At 42.8% G+C, this 20,519-nt stretch overlaps 1 protein-coding gene across 1 annotated transcript in view; it reads left to right on the top strand.

Annotated features, from left to right (window-relative positions):
* Positions 1-11,166, top strand: part of FAM20C (FAM20C, golgi associated secretory pathway kinase) — a 56,788-nt gene extending 45,622 nt beyond the window's left edge. The window contains exons 7-11 of the mRNA XM_017813529.1: positions 7,596-7,776; positions 8,354-8,463; positions 9,810-9,891; positions 9,992-10,051; positions 10,841-11,166. Coding sequence (XP_017669018.1) covers positions 7,596-7,776; positions 8,354-8,463; positions 9,810-9,891; positions 9,992-10,051; positions 10,841-11,093 — 686 coding nt within the window. The 3' untranslated portion in view covers positions 11,094-11,166. The remainder of the gene's footprint in view (positions 1-7,595; positions 7,777-8,353; positions 8,464-9,809; positions 9,892-9,991; positions 10,052-10,840) is intronic.
* The last annotated feature ends 9,353 nt before the right edge of the window (positions 11,167-20,519 follow it).

Raw genomic sequence — 20,519 nt, 5'->3', positions numbered from 1 at the left:
GACTTTTTTTCCTACTGCAGTGTGATCTGTCACTTCTGTTGGTCAGACGCATTTATTTCTGGTTTTGACTGGAGGACCAAAACCTAATTTTCTCAGAGTCATTTAGGTTTTATTACAACAGGAGTTTGAAAAAAAAAATCAAGAAAGATACGTGACATATCCTGCCTCCAGCTTGAAATCTCTGCTGGGCAGGGGACAGACTAGAAACTATCTGAGTTGTCCCCAGTCCTCGCTCTTGCTTAGAGGGCTGACCCAGAAACCAATACCACTCTCTATTACTCTTTACTCTTTCAAAACATCTTGTGGACCCAGTCAAGGATGGAGCTCCACAGGGTGGGAATTTTACAAACACAGGATAAAACTCTGCCCTGCTCACCAAAAGGTACAACTGGAATTGGGAAAAATGGGCAAAGGGTGGGAAAAAGTATCAGCATCTCTGTAGCATCTGAGATGTTGAGATGGAGAAATAAGAGCTTTCACTTAAGGTACGAAAACAATGCTTAAGTTTGTTCTTACATGTAGAAGATATAGGTTAACATTCAACTTAAAGCATAGTGCTGTGTTCCAGTAGCTTAACTCACACTATTTCAGCTGCATGCAAATGTGTGTTGCTGAACTCAGGCTGTGACTTGTGTAAGAGGCAATCTGGAGCAGAAACCTCCGGAGATCTCTTCCCTTGCTCTGTGTGTGATTGGCCAGAAGCTGTTTATCCCAGATCCCTAAAGTCAAGATCCAAAGACTTAATTACAGTTTCTCCCAATGTAACTGCAATTTATTGCCATTAGCGAGAAACCAGAGCCCTGTTGTTGCAGTGCTTTCGCTCTTAAAATGTTTATCACACTTTTCAGATCCCCAATAAAGTCATTATTACGGCTGTTATTTTTAGCTTCATAGTTGTGTTCAGCTCTGCAGGACACGGTTGAGCAGACAGTTATTTATTACAGTAACTTCCCTTGTAAAATGCGTTACATAATTACAGAAGGTTTTGTCTTGCCCCCTATTATGAGCACTCCAATTTTACAGGCACAGTTATGGTGACAGCAGTGACACTACACGGTGACAGTACACGGTGACAGTACATGGTGACAGCGTGTGTTCACCAAACCTGATGGGCAGACGTTCTTGTATTTGCATCAGTTGCTTTCCCTCCCTCTCTGTCTCTCTCTTTCTACTTTTTTTTTTTTTGACTTGGCTTTTTGTAGGCAAATAATCACACAAAAATGATGGCAAAAAATCTTGTGACTGTCTACGTGCACAAGGTACTTTGGCTCATTTAAAACATAAGTAATTTTATTCCCATTTTGGTAAGTAAGACACGGATTAGTAGGTTTGCTTGATTTTTAATCTTCCAACGTTATATTTCAAGGCTTAGGGGTGAACTTCAGTGATTTCTGAGAATTACAAAACTGTTCTCAAGTACTGAGAAGCTTACAGCAGCCAGAGCAGGGCAACACAGAGTTAAGGCTGCCAGTTCAGATGAAGATCTTTATCTTGTCATTATGAAATTCCAGACATCCAAGGGATGATCCAAACATAATCCTTTATTCAAATTTATTTAGAAGCTTCAGATAAATTCAATTAAAATACTTGATTAACTATGAATCAGGCTTTTCTGGAGAATAAAGTGCTTAAGCAATTAATGTTTTCTTTCCCTTTTACGTTTCCTAAATCAATATACTTTGCTTAAATCATGCTGGTTACTTGTCAGAGTTCTTCCCTACAAGTCCCCAGTTTAATTAGTCAGATTCTCATTAACGTATGCCCAACCTTTGTCTTGTATTTCATACTGACCTTAAAAGGCAGACATTAATTAATGCTTAATGAAAAAATAATAAAGATCCTAAATTAAGCATTTAGAAACAACTTCACAAGCCTAGCAGGCAGCTCAAGCAGCAGATTGAGGGCAGAGAAGGAAGAGGCAGGTGCAGGGGTGAGACTCGTGGTCTGGAAAGGTGAGGATGGAGAGGGAAAAGAGAGCCTGGGGAAGACTGGAAGAGGCTGATTTGTCCCCTCTGGCAGATGAAGGGCAGTTGGTTTTGATGAAGAACTGCTCACAAAGCTGAGAAGTTGAAGTGTGACATATCATACTTGCACAAACCAGTCTGTGCACCTATTGAGGACCCTCTGGGACTCCCTTTCAGGTGGCTTTGTCACTGCATCTCTGTTCCCAGAGTGCTCAGTGACAATTAATGGTCGTGCTGGCAATCCATTCCTCTCCATGCACACATATACCTCTCTTAAAATTAAACAAGCACTAAATGAAATTGATTTTATACAATGCTCTCCCCTTCGGGCTGGGAGCCCATGGTTTGCAGTGGGAACCCTCAGAGGGTGGGCATTGATGATACTCATCACTGCACTGTGTTATTCCCTGGACCAGCATGGGGATGTGTTGGAAGAAACCTCATTGCATTCCCACTCCTGGGACACCTCCCTTGTCCCATCAGACATGGAAATCAGGGCCAGGGAGCTGCAGGCAGTCATACTTCAGAGCACAGCACTGAGCAGGATCCCTTCTTCCACTGGAAAGTGGTGATGGCTCTGAGCAGGCAGGTCAGTTGATGCATTAGGCTGCACTCAGAGAGGAAGCAGATTGCAGAAAAGTGCACTTCCAGGCAGCTTGGACTTAAACATGAAAAATGGAATTAGGTCAGTAATTATTTAAATTAATTTTACATCCTTTGCAGTAGGGCAGACTGCAGTAGCCCTGCTACTCTCACAAATGAATGGTAATTTGCTAGGAAAAAAGAGACATATTAATGATGTCAGCCTTCGTTTTGGAAGTAATTGAGGCAGCAGCTTAAAGAAATCAATGTTACACAGCTAGTAAGCACTATGTTTTTGTTCATATTAACCAATTCCAAAAGATTATGGATTCTTTTTCCCTTCTCAGCATACAATAGCGATTCTGAATTACCTATTATTTTGAGGAGGTAAAAGAAAGATCTTTTCATGCATTGCTTTAGTAAATATTCAGTATTCTTTCCAGTATTCCAATTGGACAGGCTTGCTAAATGTCCTCTATTAACAGTCATGCAAAGCTCAATGAAAGAATTGCTCTGCCAAGCAATTTGCTTTAAGGTATCCTCCCTTGTTCCTTTCCTTCCTGAGAACTATTGTTCAGCTATCAGGATGATGCCCAGAAAATGTGCAGATGAGTACACAGACACTCTGGTTCTTAATTGTTGTAATTAGTTGGAGTTTCGATCACCAGACCATGATTTTTGCATGCATTTCATTATGAATCGTAGCTATTCCTCCTCAGATAATGAAAATCAGACATTGCAACATGGGATTCTCTTGCCTTTCTAGTGCTTTGGGGAAACAATTTTGGTTTATAATGAAGAAGGAGTTTGCAGGTTGCAAACTCGCAGCATTTGAACATTTCAGCAAGTATAAACATCCCTCCCTGCCTGCTTTGCCAGCACTGCTGCTGTTGCCATTTCTACCCACTCTGCAGGAGCACAAACTCCTGGCTGTTTCTCCTTTTGTGGGTGTACTTATACAGAAACATCTTTATCTGGTGAGAGGAACATAAGGTTTGGGGAATTTTAATGGTAGGAGAAGGACCATGCTCCAGTAGGGAGCTCATCTCCCCTTTCCCTCTTATTTTGCCTTGGGAAAGCCAAATCCTACTCTCAGCATGGGATGGCCATGAAGTGCTGGGCTTGTGTCTCTAGCTGGAATTTCACCCTCAGCCTGCTGTGCAGAATGTGGGTCACCTACTTAGGTTTCAAAGAGCCTTGCTGCTGCACCTTGAAGTCTTAAATGAGAACTGTGGGTTTCTATATTTGGTACCTCTTTTTTTTTTTTCTACATTTTTAAGAAACCTTAAAAATGAATGTTTCCACAGATAATTCAGGCTGCTTCTTCTTACTGCCAGTATATAAGAACTAAGGTAGACATAATAAGATGTCTATTTTGTATCAATCAAGGCAGTTAATTTCATTAGCAGTAGTTTGAGATACAGCATCCTTTCACCTCCACTATCCCCAGAAAATGGACAGGAGCTGTGGAGAGTAGGTCTGAGCCCACAGGAAGAATAACTGCTGGCAGAAAAAGCTTTGCCATTGAAAATAACTTCTCAGTTCTCGGTGAGAAATACACTTTTGGTTTTACTGCAAGTTCACTGCCTTAATGACAGGATGCATCTTGCCATTGCTGGGGGGACTGGATGCCTTGGTGCAGGCAATTGGGGCTCTGTGGGAAGATCAATAGCTGGTGGATCCTGGCAGGGATGAGCAGGATGAGTGGCTGGAATGGTGCAGGCAGCACATGTGCTCCCTGCATCACTCTGCAGCAGCAAATGCCATCACTGCCACAGCCCCCGAGCCTTCCTCGAGATTTATCTGGATACCAGTGTGTGATTACTGTCAAATGATTAGTCCCAGCTGCTTTCGTTGACAATACAGAGCAGGGTTTCATTGTTCCCAAAGTTAAATTCAGAAGCAAACTATTAAACACAGTATTTATCTTCCCACTGAGCAAAATGCTGTGTTTAATACAATTCCTTTTTTGAAAGGTCAGATTTACATAGCGAGCAGCAGAGGCTGTGATGACACAGGGTGGGGGGCATTGCTGGGCCTTTTGCTCTTTGCAAAACTGTTGTGGTGTCAGAAAACTGAGCATTGGCTTCCTGCTGCCAGGTGGGAGTCAGGTCACAGATAGCCCGGAACATAAATTGTCTCAAGTGGTCACGATAAATCCACGTGGTTCCCTCCCTCCACAGATGAGGGGGTGATGCTGAGACAGCTGAATTGAAGCCCAAGCCCCACTGCTTAAAATCTGTGGAAACACAAACCTTGGCTGCAGCACAGGGAAAACCTGACCTTCCCACTGAGGCAGCTGGTGCCCAGGAAAGAAGGGATCTCTGTATTCCCTAACTCTTCTGCTTTAGCCTGCAGCAAGCAGCATCTGCATGTGATTTCTTGTAAATCATCCCTTGTGGCAGCTTGGAACCCCTTGAAATATTTTATCTGCAATAATGTTTTCCCCCAGTTTTTGTTGGCTGAGAATATCCCAACCTTCCTGATGGCCCATCTGCAGCTGGCAGTACTGCCCACAGCTGCTTGGACAACTCTTTACCTTCATCCTGAATGATGGAACAGGTTCACAGGAAGACCTGAAGCCTTTCTGGGTTTGCCAGGATGGTTGAAGGTGAAGCTGAGGCACCTGTGTTAACCCTGCAAAAGCTGTGCCAAGTCCAGCTGCCATTTTTGAAAAGAAAACCCATGAATGGTTCTAGACTGCAGGGCACCGTGCCCAGGACTTGCCTTAGATTGGGTTTGTCTGGATTTTGATTTTATACTTGATTTTAGATTAGAGATGAGTCTGAAAGAGGCTACTGAGACAGTCCTGGAGCTGGTGGACCTGGTGCACAAGGAGAAGCTGAGGGTTGCAGACCTTTTTAACCTGGAGAAGCTTGCCTGGAGCTGTAGCTTGGACCAGAGGCCTCCAGAGTCCCTTCCAACCCAAATTTCCCTAACTGCAGTTCATCCATTCCTGTGCAATTTGTAAAAAGGGCTTCAAAACTTCTCTTTTGCAGTTACGATATTACTGAGCTGCATAAAATGAAAAATTAGTGGGATTTCTGTTTAGAAGTGAACGGGCATATCATGGAATGAGCAGCACCAGGACTTGTGCTGGGGTTAGTAGGAAATAGCCAAGCTGAGCAGCTTATTGGCCAAGGACATGATCACTTCTCAGCTCATGGGAAATCTCAAGTTACTGTTCCTTTAATTAAGATGCTAAGGGACTAAGTATGCCTTATATGTGAGGAAAAGCTTTCAAAATAGTTTTTAAGAGAGGACATTCTGCTTGGTAAAACACTTAAATTACAAAGTCAGAAGTACAGACGTGCTGAGTGTTCCCTTCCTTCCTTTTGTCATTTCTGTTCTTCGTTTTCTCTTGCCTGAAGTACTTTTCTTTTAGTAATTGCCAACAAGGCTTTTGGCCACAGAGTAAATATTTCTGGACTTAGCCAGGATGTATTTAACTGCTATGATCCAACCCTGTGAATGTAAATATACAGTTTGGGTTAGTTGTTTCTGAGCAGAGATGGATGGATGGTCCTTATGAGTCAGTCACAGCAGAGGGATGTGAAAGGGCTTTCTCTAGAGCAAAGTTATCACAACTTCATGGACAAATCTGATGGACATCAATAGAGGCTTGGAAATGAAAAGCTGAGACAAACTGTCAAGTAATAACACATCAGCCTTACAGTCCACTTATTTGGTGTAATTCCATGGTTAGCAGCCAGTCCCAGATAATGCAGCTATTTAATACAGTCAAACACATTGTGAGACCTTATGTTCCCCTACTTCTCCTTTTCCAAACACAGCTCCTTGCTGTGTTCCTTGGTCCCTCCTGTTAACTCCAGTATTGTTCCCTATCCCCTTGACTCACTGTCTCCCACCAGCACTGCACCATCTCCATGGGGCACTTGACTGGTTGTACGTTGGGTTTGGTCTGAGGGGATGTCCCAGTGATGTTGCAGGGCCACATGCTGCAGGGCATCACTGTGATGAAAACCCACCAGCTTACCTTTCCGAGCCACCAGGTCTTCCGTGGCAGGCAGAAAATCACCTCTCTCTTTTCCCAGCCCTTCCTGCCTCATTTATACTGAGCCTGCCCAAAGAGTGAGGAGCTCAGAAATAATATTTGAATTTAGAGGCCTAGTGGGGAATTAGGATGCAATGTGACTTCTCAGCTTCATGCATTACCATGAGGAAAGGGCACACTCTTCCTCTAATGACATTTTATATGCAGAAAGCAATGTCAAAAGAGTTGTAGCACACTGACAAGAGCAGCAGTGTGCTCCTGTTCCTGTTTGTAGCCCAGCGTTGGTGGGCTTTGGGGATGAGCTGCTCTCTCTCACCTTCAGTGAATTCCCGTGGGCAGGGTGTTCCTGTTGGTACAGAAATAGGTGGTGGCAGTTTTGGGGAGGTTTTAAGGTAACACAAGTTCCAAAACCTGCTGCAGATTCTTTTTCTGCGATTGCTGGAGTAGTGTGAGGTGTGGAGGAAGAAATTTGTGTTTGGGATGTGTGCTGACAGAGTTACATCTGTGCTATTTCCACCTTCTACACACACCCCCACGGGAGCCTGCATGGTAAATAATTCTCCGTACTAAAACTGCCAGTTCTTCTCACACCAACAAGGCAACAAGTAAATGAATGAAATGTTCTCTGTTCTTAAAGAAACGAGCCAAGGTTTTGAAAAATTACTTAATTTTGGGCATGTGCCACTTGTTCAGCTGTGGGATTTGGGGTTCCAGCCTGGGGTAACAGATAGAACCCAAAGAATGTATAAGTCTAGGGGGAAAAAAAAAAGGAGAAAGAGAAGGATTTAAAAAAAACCCAAACAAACGTGGTTTTGGAATATATAAATAGACTGGAAATAGTCACAGAAAGCTCAGCACAGGGCGTGATCACAGCCACTGAAATGAATGTCTTTCTAGTGGTTTCAGTGGAAGAAAACTATGTGTGGTAACAGGGTTTTGGATTTATTTCTATTCCTACATACATCAATGCTTTTATGAATTCTCAAATACTAATTTAAGGGTAGGTTTTATAACTCTTTTCCTTTATTTGCCAGCCAACAACATCTGCTTCTATGGGGAATGTTCCTACTACTGCTCAACAGAGCACGCCCTGTGTGGAAAACCAGATCAGATTGAAGGGTCCCTGGCTGCTTTCCTACCAGATTTGTCTCTAGCAAAAAGGAAAACCTGGAGAAACCCTTGGAGACGTTCCTACCACAAGCGCAAGAAAGCAGAGTGAGTAGTGGTGAGCAAAGGGAGGGCAATGGGAAAATAAACCAGTGCTGCAGTCACTGCCCTGGCTGTCCTGGCCTTAGGACAGCGTCTGTATTTCTCCATCTCTTGGGAAGGGACAGGGCACTTAATATGCCAGGAGCTCCAGCTTATGGTCCTGAACCCAAAAGGACCTTCAATGGCATAATTCCCTCATGGGACAAATACCTCCAGTGGCGTTGACAGGATGCAACGGGACCTGTCTTAAGTCCTATCAGAGGGAGAAAGATTCACTGCTATCAGCAGCCCTAAGCAAGTCTGAGATGTTTTCATCATATGACTGATGGTGCAGCTAGTCTCCTAAATCCTGAAGCTATTAGCCAGATAGTTTTCAATCTTGTGGTTTTCTTCCCTTTTCATCAGTCACAATCTTTCTCGGTTGCCTGCATTGCTGGAAGCAGCCTGAGGAATTTGCTGCCTCTACCTGACCCTGCCCTCAGTCCAACATGACACAACTAGATCTTTGAAAAATAACTTTTTTTTGGTAATTTTCAGTAAGCTTTGTATGTCACATAAAATATCAAAACATTGCCTTTTCCAGATGGGAAGTTGATCCAGATTATTGTGAAGAGGTTAAACAAACTCCCCCGTATGACAGTGGGACCAGAATTCTGGATATAATGGATATGACAGTTTTTGATTTCCTAATGGGTATGTTTCATCTCTTTCAAAAATTAAATGCAACATTTAATTAGAATAAGAACCATTTCTTTCTACACTGCTTGCATAGCTCAGCAGTTTGCTAAAGCGTGGCTGAAGCTGCATTTACTGTATGTGCCATCCTAGATGATTATGAGAAAATGCAGATTTACATGGTTATGTATTCCCATCAGTGCAGATTAAAGGAACAAAGATGTTCAGAAATGCAGAGTGATGATGAATGCAGGTCAGGCCAGTCTCCTTCACAACAGTGAAGGGCTTCACAGTTTGCTTTAGTGAGTGCTTTACCACTGTAATGTATGGCTCCTGGAGGCACATGCAAGGACTGCTCATTACTGGATCTTTGTTTTCATCCTGCAGTGGTGTTCTCTGCTCCTTGCTCTATAAAATGTCGGGGAGAAGGGGGGGAAGAGGCATTGCTTTGTCACAAAGGAAGCTGTGGTATCTATCAGGAAGGTTTCATCTGCTTATGCAACAGAATCAGAATAAAATAATTATTAACTGGGTAATAGTGACACATTCCAAGCCCAGTCATTGGTTAACACTGAGACATTCTCATATGAGATCTGTTCTGCTGTAGCTAATACACCTGTAAGTTGCCAACCTACACACTTGATCCTTGGGCACATGCCAGCGTGGACATATCCTCTGCCACTGCCCCCACTGAGATTTCTGCAATAGGCTGCAGCAGGAGAGGCCAAGTCACAGCTCAGGAGCCATATGTGGCATCTATAAGTAGCTCCAGACCCCTGCCATGAAGACAAAACTCACAGCTTGGCACCAGTACTCTGCACATGGACCTTAAAGAGCAGGTCCCACGGCTGCCTGCCTTGGTGCCCAAAGGGGCTGTGCAGCTGTACCACTGCAGAACCATCCTGATCCATATGTTAGAGCCATGGTACTGTTTTGGCCTTCCAGGCAGTCAGAAATTTGGACAAAGTTCTTAATAGAGGAAAACCAGGATGTTTGGTCGGGGTTCAAAAAGTTTAATGCAATATTAACAAAGTCACATGGATTAACAGCCCTGCTTGAGGCATTTGCTCCTCCCTAAGCCAAGGCTCACACTTCACATGTGCTGTGGCTGCTTCACACACCGTGCTGACCCCAGGCTGGAGCAGCAGGGCTCGTTTCCACCATCTTCCAGCATCACACACTTCGGGGTATCCATGGGAGAAGCAAATGAGCTCAGTAAATCCATTCCTTTCCCTGCCCTTCACAGCCATCATGTGTGAGGAGCACTGGGCTTCTCATTGAACTGGGGCCTTTGCATTGCCCTGACCTGCAGGCTCAGCGGCAAACCAGGGTGAGAATGACCTTTTTTCCTCTTTATTCCATAGGTAACATGGATCGACATCACTATGAAACCTTTGAGAAGTTTGGAAATGAAACGTTTATTATCCACTTAGATAATGGAAGAGGGTAAATATCTCTAATAATCTTTCTGGGGGAAAAAAAAAAAAAGAAAAAAGTGAGTCTTTAAAACATCCTTTGTCACGTTCTTGCTCTTATCTTTAAATAGGTTTGGAAAATATTCCCATGATGAACTTTCCATATTGGTGCCTTTAAACCAGTGCTGCAGGTATGTTTCACCTCTGGAGTTGTTTCCTGGTTTATACAGTTTCCACTAACAGGACTGAAAATGTTCAAGTGATTCTGTTAATTGTACACCATGGAGATGAGGACATGGTGTGATCCCACCCATGGAGCCTGACTTTAGCTATCCCTGAGCGTTGGCATTGACACATTAAATGCTCTGTTGAGATCAGGACCTTGCAGGAGTGTGGCTATGAGCTGTCAGAAGAGAGGCTTGAAGACAAAATATCCACGGAAGTCAAGTGGCAAAACTTATCCCAGCTGGTTCAGGTGCTTCACCACAGCTTTCCTTGGTGCCCATAGCCAGGGTTTTCAGAGAGGGCAGGTGATATTTTGAGTTTCAGCTTTGCACAGCTGAGATGCAGGGTGAGCTCTGTGTCTGGGGAGTCTCTTGGGCATCCCTGCAGGGTGAGCCTGAGGAGCCTCCACTGCTGTCACCCATCCCCCTGCTCAATGCCACGTGTGTCATTGCCAAGATGGACATGACCCTGTGAATGCTGCACCAGCTCCTGTTGGTGCCTTTCCCTGCCTGCACTTCAACATCGAGCTGTGCTCCAAAACCTCTCCACCTCTAAGGGCCCCTGGGGATCACTGGCCAGGTGACAATGCCAGCTGCTCATTAGGACTGAGACAGTGCCTGGTTCTCATCATTTCAGATCACATAATACGCTTTTTACACTACTAATGCAATGCTGACTATAAGCCTTTTAGCCCTGTCAAGACCAACGGTGATGAAAATACTGATTTGCATTTTTTCCTCTCCTTTTTCTCCTAGAATAAGGAAGTCTACCTATCTGCGATTACAGCTGTTAGCCAAGGAGGAATACAAACTCAGTCTCTTGATGAAAGAATCTTTGCTAAAAGATAAAATAGCTCCGATTCTCTACCAGCCTCACTTGGAGGCGATGGACAGGCGGCTACGGATTGTCCTCAAGGCTGTCAGTGACTGTATAGAAAAGGATGGTTATGACAATGTGGTTGAAAATGACTTTAACACTGATGTTAACACTGTAACGACCGAGAGGTAGTGAAATCGCAAGACTACGTTTTTACCAGCCGAGTACAGAAGATTCAAAGAGGAAAAAGAAAAAGAAAATAAAAATTAAGTCTTGCAAAAGACTGTGTATGCCACTTTGTGAATTCAGTGAATTCAGAAATGAGATATAATTGTTCCCAAAGTAGGTAAAGTGTAGGCTCTGCAAAGGATTAGTTCATTAAGAAAAAATAAGTCTAATGTGATGCTTTTCATTAGTTCCTGAAGAGAGATTATGAAAAGATTCAGAAAATACTCAGATCATTGACAGACAACAGTCTGATAGCAAAACACCTCCTGTCCTTTTTTGTATAGAAAGGAGGCCTTTACTTAATATTTTGTATTTATATATGGTATATCTATGAAACCCCAGACCTACCTACCAAATTTAACTAAGAGGGATGGCATAGTTTTGTGACTCACACTTTATTTGTGGTGACAGTCCACTTAGTATTTTGTGTTAACCCTTTAAGTGCTCTAATCCACTGTATCTTATTTAAATTGAATGCTTTTTTCCCCCCAGCTACTCAGCATTTAAAGGGTTAAGGCATTAAGAACCTTTAAAGGCAAAAAATAATAATAATTATAATAATAATAATAATAATAATAAATACAGTGGTTACCAGAAGGGAATTTCACTAATTGTGCATTGACAGGAATACTTGAATGTTGGTTTTACAAAGTGATGTAAAATGACAAGTTGTACTATTTGTCCATAAGGAGGTGGCAGCTCTTATCTTTCTAGACTATCATAGCTGAGCTGCTACTTTTCAATTTTGCTTTTGATAGTTTTGTGTAAATATATACATATATGGGTAAAAAGCTGCTTTCAGCAGCTCTAGGCTTACTTTTGCAGCATTTTTGTGGAATTGTTTGCAACGTGGTAAAAGTGCAATAAAGATATGGCAAAATGTGTAGCCATTGTGTGTAAATGGATTCATTCATCTTGTTCAGAGCAAAGCTGTGTGCATCAGCCAAGTGTCCCAGAAGTGGTTGTTTAAATTGTCATCCCCTTTTGTAGCAACAGCAAATGGAGCAGAAGTGGGGAATTGGTGATTAATATACACTGCAACTCTGATAAGGACCATGGTGTTGAAATGGCTAATCTTTCATATGAAAGCATTGTTTTGACTGTCATTTCAGCATCCCTTCCTCCTGCAATTATAGCTGTAGAAACAAGCTGTAGAGCAACGCCTCTAAAAGATTATGGCTTGACATGCTGCCCAGAGGATTTAGACGCATCAATGCCTCTGACTTGGGCAGCAAAAGCCCGTGCACAACCTAGAAAATCTCAGCCTAAATTAGCTAGAAACATGCTATTCTTATGTTCTTAACCAAATAGTTTTGAATCATGTTCAGCTGCATTCACAGATGATGTGTGGAGACTTTCAGCCCCAAAGCAAGCTATAAATTGAACACGTGGCTTTATTTGACTTGTGAAAACATGGTGTGGTACAGCAGGAATCCCTTATTGCTCCTTTGGGTGAGGAGAGAATTTATTACGACAATATTCATCACCACTATAATTCAAAGCTGCCATTTGTTTCTTTTGATGTCTTTCTTCTCAGGGATTCATAAACATATACTTTAAAAGCTTGTAGCTGGATAGACTAAAATGTGGGCCTTTCAGCATATTAAAATTATGAATGGGACAAAAAGCTGCTATACGGGCTCACTCACTTCTTAGGTTGATATATTATCACTAAAAACCCCCATGTCTTTTATATTTTATGGCCCATTTCAAATTCCCACGTCTCTCACACACATAGCATACAAAGACAACAGAGTATCTCAAATTGTACAACTGTCCATGAACTTGGAAAATTTCTGTATTATCCCATGGCTTCTTTTTTCACTTTAGAGGACTGACCAATGATGACATGGATGTAATCTGCAACACAGCACTGGCACTGCAGCACTCTCCCCCCTTAGCCAAAAAAAACCCCCAAAACACAGGATTATAAAAAGGTGAAATGGGTGGCACTATCCTTGCTTTAGCCTCAATGCCTGGCTGTGGTTTTCCTGCAGGTGCAGCTTTTTCTCACAAGGAGATAGTGCCAGGACAGCAGATGGGGGCTATAAAATCACCTTCCTGGGGCTGCTCTGCTTTTTGCTTCTGTGGTCAGCTCAACAAACCTGGTTTTCTTTTGCAAAGTAGCACTTGGCAGACTCCTAGCTCAGAGAGGAGCAGATACAGTGGAAGCCTTTGCTCTTTAGAAGCCGGGTATAGGTCAGGAGCTCCTGGCAGGGTGGTTCAAGCCAAAGGCGGCTGCCTGGTGCTGTCAGGGACATGAACTTACTGTTATGAATCTAATTCTGAATTTCTATAAGCAAAACTAGTAGTGCTTTTATAGAATAAGTATTGTTTCTTATGGAATAAGTAGTGTTTGTGTAGAATATATAGAACTAAAGGTCGTTAATCCCTGCAATATTGTAATGAGTTCCGAGGGTCTCCAGTTTCCTTCCTGTCCTGAACTTTGATGTGGACCTATAAAAGTTCTTTTTAATTTTCAGTGTTAAATTAGGCATACAGAAAAGCTGAAGGGGAGGCTTTTCTTTGGCATGAGGCATACAAGTATCTTGGAAGAAGGGAGACACCAGCTAACATTCTGGGACGGTTTCCCTTCCTCAGTGCCTCTGATGAGTAATTGGGGTCAATTAATGCCACCTGGGCAGTGCAGCCTAAACACACTGTGGGGTGCTCAGGCAATTAATGGTAAGAGGTGAGTTCAGACCCCACCCATGGTCAGGGTAGCTGAGGACATGGGCTGAACTGGAGGATATTGCAAGGAGTGAAAGGGATGATTAATTAAACAGGCTGTGGAGTTGCTTCTTGGTATCCACCAGGAAGCTCTAGTGTGTTTGCATTCCTGCTGCCAGGCAGCTGGAGCTTTGGCTCATGTTCATTTTCTAGGTATTTGGGAAGGGAGAAGAGTTATTGCCTTGTTCTGCTAATTCTTTTTTATTAGAGCAGGGGTGAGTGGGCACAAGAGACAGGAAACTGGAGATAGGGAGTGAACTTGGGGCTCTGTCAGCTCTTGGGGTAACACAGCCTTGAGGATGACTCTGTGCAGCCCAGCCAGAGGCAAACCCCTAATTCTGAGGTGCATCTGCATTGCCCCAAGAAACAGCTAGCTTGAAGTTCTTCTGAAAACCTCATGGGTTTGCCTTTAGGCAGAGGGTGTTGCTCTCCCAGGTGAAATACATCCTTCTACAAGAAATGAGAGTTTTCCAGCTCTCCCAGCAGCAGGTGAGGTTTGAGGGTGTCTTTGCACAGACACAGCTCATTCTTGGGGTCCTGGTGGAGAGGGCAAGGTGGGTTTGGTGTGCAGAGGTTGTGCACCTCGGCAGATTGCAGCTGTGGGAGATGGTGGCTCTGAAAGGGCTGTCACTGTGCATTTGGTCAGTAATCCACGAACTAAGAAGGATTAGTATGACATGGTGTAACATCTCTTTAGGAGCCCTACATATTTACCAGACAAAAAGATTTGCTTTAAGAAGATAAATAAATGTCAGAATTCAGTTGGTTTGTCTCAGAGTCTTGAAAATGGGTGTAGCAGGAGAACCCAGACAATTAACGACCTGAGAAATCTGCAGTAGTCTGTCAGGGACATAATGAGTTCAGCACAATAAATAGAGTATGCACAATAAATAACAGATAAAAATAGATAATATACTTTTAAAAGCACCTAATTACAACTGTATCTGACAGCTTAGAATAGCTTACTGTGCTCTCCTGAGTAATTCAGATGAGAGCCTCATTTGCTTTTGCGGTTTTTCAGTTATTTAAGCATCAAAGGAAATTCACACAAGTTAAAGGGAAAAAGCTCTGATTGTTTGAATTAGATATCACTGTTGTGATCAGCAGAGCCCATGATGGATGTACAAGCTGGAAGCCTGAAGCAGATTGCAGTGTAAGCAACATGAAGATGTGTTGTGTAGGAGGAGGGAAACTCAGATTTTAGCCTGGCTGTTGCCTTTGGGCACTGAACTGAAAACGAACTTGTCTTATGTGGGTGTTACAGGGAAGAGTGTCCAAAGGGTATATCTGGTTCCAGCTAGTGAGCCTGTACCTGATACAGAGCCTGTATCTGCCCAAGGGGGACACCCTGCTACACCCTGCAGCAACGGCATCGTTCCCTTAACACATCCAGACTCCACCTAAGGACTGTCCCTGCATCCAGGCTTTTGTGGCCCCAGCCTAAGAGTTCTAAGTTTCCAGCTGGGAGCTGGACACAGAGTGTTGATAACTTTTCTTCTAGTATTGAATGTAAAGTTCATTTTCCAGAAATTACTCCAGCTGTCAGTTTTTTCTATGGAGTTTCTTGCGGGTGATTGTTTACTAAAATATTTGGAGCTCAAAAAGCAGAAATAAGTATGCACAAGGAATATTCTTTTGAAACTGTAAATTGAGTGTTTGAAGGAAATGTTGAGTGTTCTGGAACAAGTTTTCACATGAATTTCAAGTTATTACCAGTTAGAAGCTGCTGAGTTTCTTGAGAATTATATTTTCATGCTAAAAGTCATTCACAGGTAGCCTCCAGCTATAATTCCATCTATGACTAGATCAAACTGAATTATCTGCTACCTTCTACATTTCCATTGGTAAAGTAAGAATTCAATGCTTTTGGGGGCTGTCTAGAAAAAAAATTAGAAGCCATTTAATGTGTTGGGTCAAAAGACCTGAGAACTAAGGTCAGACCAGTTCTGGCCATAGTTAGAAATGAAGCATAAGCAAAGAGGAGGCTGTTGATTTGGCAGTACCAGTTCCTCTTCCTCTAATGCAAGGTCAAAGCAAAAGTTTGTGTTTAGAGAAGAGCTGCTGGAATGCCTGCTGTTCCATCCTTTTAGACTTATTAAGCACTTTCCAAGGTTTTCCATTTATACAACACTGATATAATTAATGTGAAGAACTAAGGGGATTCTGAGCAGTGTGGGATGAATGCTGACATCTGTATCTGATCCACTATCAGAAAAGAAACAACCCAAAATGACAAAGGCAAGTTGATGGTCAAATCTATTCTTGCCAACACCAATGACTAAGCCAGGAGCAACACTTATTGCTCTGATCCTAGGCTGAGCTTTGGAAATAGAGGACAAATCTTCTGATTTGTAAACTAAGCAAATCAGGCTATCCAAAACTGCAAGCAGCTTCCCTTGTAGCTTTCCCTAGTAGTCCTCCACCGTAACAATTCATGCAACATTGAAGAGTAGCACCAGGAATCTTTGCCAGCACTTTATAAATAGCAGTGATAAAAGGCATTTCTGGTTCATCCACTGAGTGAAGTTTGCATCATTTTCTACACCAAATCAGAGCCCTTTCTGCTGATTTTTAAGTGACTCCTCCTTAATCAGTGAAGTCAGTGAGGGTTTTACAGGCATAGAATTTAGGTGCATTATCTTCTTTCACTGCCCCATTTACAGATGAATGGTTCCTCTGACTTTCGCATGGCTTTCCTAGCTGTAAAATTTAATAATTTATTATTGTTTATCTTTTCACTATATTTCTAGATGTCTGCATCACTGATTTGTACTGGAATTCCATTTTTAATGGTTGTATTTTTTGCCTGAATAAACATCAACATTCATTATTTATAACTTGAGGCATCTTATAGCCAAGTCTTTGCATTGTAACTGGAGCTTTGTTTAAATGCTGGCAGGGAACTTTAGACTCTCCTGTTTGCAGCAAGTTTCCTTATGTTGGCCATGCCTAGAGAGCTTTCACTTTGTGATACATCTGGTAGATTTAAACAGGAGCTTGTGTGATAATCCCTGGAAGTGTTGAAGGCAAGGCTTAATGGGACTTTAAGCAACCTGATCTGGTGGAAAGCGTCCCTGCCCATGGCAGGGGGATTGGAACAAGATGATCTTGCTGGTCCGTTCCAACCCTAAACCATTCTAGGATTGTATAGTTCCTGTGAAAACACTTGTTCCTCCAGAGCCCTTTCAAAAGTACCTGACCAAGGGTTTTACCCTCCCTGTCCATCTGAGGGCCAGATCTGAGCACATCTTCTGTGCTATCTGGACCTGCACAGACGAAGACTCTGCCTCTGTATGTGTAGAACAGCCTTGCTGAACTGTGGTCCTTAAATTCATCAGGAGGGACTGAAAATGTCATTAGCACAAGCAATTCACTTGTCTGGGGTAAGAAAAAAAACCAATTCTTATTGACTCAGTACCTACAGATCCTCCTGACTCCAGCTGTTATCCTGGCATTTGCACTGCAACTGGTGTTTTTGAACCTTCAGCCTTGCTCAGGCACCAGAGTGTTTGTGGGGGGTGATCCCCTGATTCTTTGCTGTCCTGAAGGCTCTAACAGCTGCTTAGAGCAGAGTAAGCAAGAGGAGCCTGCTGGTAATCTTCAGGCTTGATGCAGGAAGGGGAAGGAAGCTGTTCTTTCTGGAGAAGCTCAGATAAGGTTCGAAAACCTGTGTCATGGCTCATGTTTGAATGATAGTCAAGCACTGGAACAGGCTGAGTCACCATCCCTGGAGGGATTTAATGGTGTGGCTCTTAGGGATATGATTTAGTGGTGGACTTGGCAGTGCTGGATTAATGGTTGGACTCGATGATCTTAGAAGTCTTTTCCAACCTAAACATTTCTGTGATTCTATAGCTCCAGTGGAAAAACTGTTTTTGCAGTCTTCAGGATGTGTGGTCCCCACAGTGTATTTTTTCACCTCTTAAACAGGCATTGGCAGAGCCATCCCATGAAGCCTGAAATTATGAGTATTTTCCTGTTACAGGACCTAATCTAGTGAAGTTAATGGAAAGCTTCCCAGAGGTTTCAAGTTTCTTTGGATCCAACCTATAGCAGCTGCAGCGGTACAGAGCTGCTCGCCTGAGCTTCTGAGAAACACCCTGGAAACAGGAATGTTAAAAACTGAAAGAGCTTAATGGTTGTAGAAGTGTTTTATTTGGTGGTGGTGGTACATGTGGTTCCTGATTAAAGAGTAACCCCTTAGCTGTTTACAGTTTTGCAGCAGGTGAAAACAGATGCCTTACTTACCGAGGAAGGAGAGTAAGAAGTCAGTAGAAAAATATATACGGACTCTACCATCCTGTGTAGTCTGCCAACCAGCTGGCAGGCTGCTACATATTTATGAGAGATCTCACATATCCCCACCTTTATTAGAGCATCCTACCTCAAGCCTGTGGTGGTTGATTAGCATTTTAAGAGGTTCAGACACTTATTTACCAGGTCTCTACACTTTGCAGCCCGGACTGAACGATTCTAACGTTGAGTGCTGGCAACTCACAGGAATGTTACCTGTCAAACACATCCCACAGCAACCTGAGAGTTTGTTCCTTACACATTTCCCTCTGTTGCCAGAAATGGTGGTGAACTGGCTGGTTAGACACTACTTCAGCCATACAAGCAGCTTCTTGTTCATTCATCAGCCTTCAAACCCCTTTGCAGCCATTCATCTAACCCAGCACAACACAGAGCTGTAGGTTGTCTGTGTATTTGGCCATCTGAGGCCCGTTGTTCACTTTTCCACCTTCAGTGCAGAGCTGTAGAGACACCTGGAACAGTGGTCTCCCACTGCCACAAAGACCATGGCAGCTGCCCAGAGTAAGTCAGAACCCAAATAAGTTTAAAAAGTTATATTAAACAAGGCAACACATTCAAATAAGACCACTATTTAAATAAAGTCAGCAATGCACCACTACCAGTTCTTAAGGAGCAATGCTACTTTCACAGCTTCTGTGCTGCATCAGCACTCTTGGCACACCCTGCTCCCCTATTCCCAGGCACACGTGGGTGTCCAGCTTTGGCTGTAAATGAAGTTGTTAGAACGATCACAGCAATTATTCTGGTTACAAATCACCTCTTATGAACATCACTTGAAGGAAAATACTGGCTAGGTCAACCTGTTAGCAAGATCAGTGGTACAGACATGTCAAAACTGGTGATATTTTTCTGGAAATCTCTTCATCATTTCGAGGTGCTGGTACACATTGTGCAGTTGTGGAATAGGTCTGTGGAAGTCATAGATGTCACCTATAAATGAACGTAAGTCATGCTGCAGGGACACACCCAGTAGGTGCTCTCCTGATGGGCTTCTAACATCTGAATTACTTGGGGAAATAATATATTTTTAGAACTATCCTCGAGTCATTACAGGGAGAAATAAAAGCTCATTATTTGGTTCACTTGAGGAAGAAAAGTTGCTTTCCTTAGAGGGAAGGATCATGTCTGAGCTCCAGATACATCCTGGAGTCGAGGATGGTTATGTTATCCATGTTTACTGCTGCTGCTTTGGACTTTGCTCAGTCTGTGAAACCGTGATGTAGCAAAACATATTTGAAAGTACAGCTAATGGCCTTTCCCTTCCTGCAGCATGGAGCTGGATAAGCTCCCTCCCCTGTATTTCTCAAGGCAACTGTCCAAAAGCATTTTTCCCCTCTTTCTTTCTTTCAGGGAATGTACTATGGAGAGCTGCATTTTCTTCTTTATCTTCAACATGTTCTAATTTATAGGATGAGATTTGTGATAATTGAGTTCAGAGCTGAATGCTGAGCCTTCTCCATCTCCCCTGGGGTTTTCCTGGGAACAAGATGAATTGCCCAGTATGCTTCACGCAAAAAAATAATGAATGAATAAATAAATACATGAATAACAGCGTGCCTCATTTTGCCTATATCTTAGAGAGAGAGGAAGCTAATTCTTTAAGTATCAGGAATGTGCTCATTTTGCAAAAATGACAGAGCAGATATTCATAACAAGTGTATTAAAAATCCTGTTTTAGCTCCTAGAGGACAAGTGCAAGTGCAAAATTGGGTGCAATTACATTTCTCTTCCCACCTATGGTGAGCTCTCATTTGAATATGTATTTGTTTGAGCTGGTTGCATCCAGAAGCATGGAGTTTCCTGTGATTGAAAAAGCAAATTATTGTGACTACCAGCTTATACTTCACATCAGAGGCTGCATCCAAGGTCCTCTGAAGCCACTAAAAAGGCCCTTTCTGAGTCCAGCTGGCTTTGCATGCAGGCAAGGGCTGGTCTCTCACACAGCCAGTGCTAAGCGTGTGTTAATAGCAACACAAAAGAGCAGAGGACACAATCCAAGTGGGGTTGTTCATCATAACTATCATTGAATCAAAATAAAATGATGAACTGCTAATTGGATGTCCCTGCAATGACTGCACAGAGCCAGAGCCCGGGGTATGGTCCCTTTCATGCACACAAATAAATCAGACAAGGAGGCTGCTGTGGGCAAAGAGATTAATCTTTGGCATGAGCAGGAACAATAGTGGAAATAAGTGTTGCTCATGAGACCATTGGTCTGTGTCTGACTGCAGTAATATGCTTGGTGCTTCTGAATGAAAGAAGCTGCTGTTTCCTACCCTTACAGCAGCATTAAAGACTGTTGAAGTTCTACATGCCCAGATTTATGAAAAAGCTCTGATTGTGAAA

Source organism: Lepidothrix coronata, unplaced genomic scaffold (assembly GCF_001604755.1).
Source record: "Lepidothrix coronata isolate B3197 unplaced genomic scaffold, Lepidothrix_coronata-1.0 Scaffold41, whole genome shotgun sequence".
Classification (NCBI taxonomy): domain Eukaryota; kingdom Metazoa; phylum Chordata; class Aves; order Passeriformes; family Pipridae; genus Lepidothrix; species Lepidothrix coronata.
Note: the sequence above shows the minus strand (reverse complement) of the source record. Positions and strands in the feature narration are given on the sequence as shown.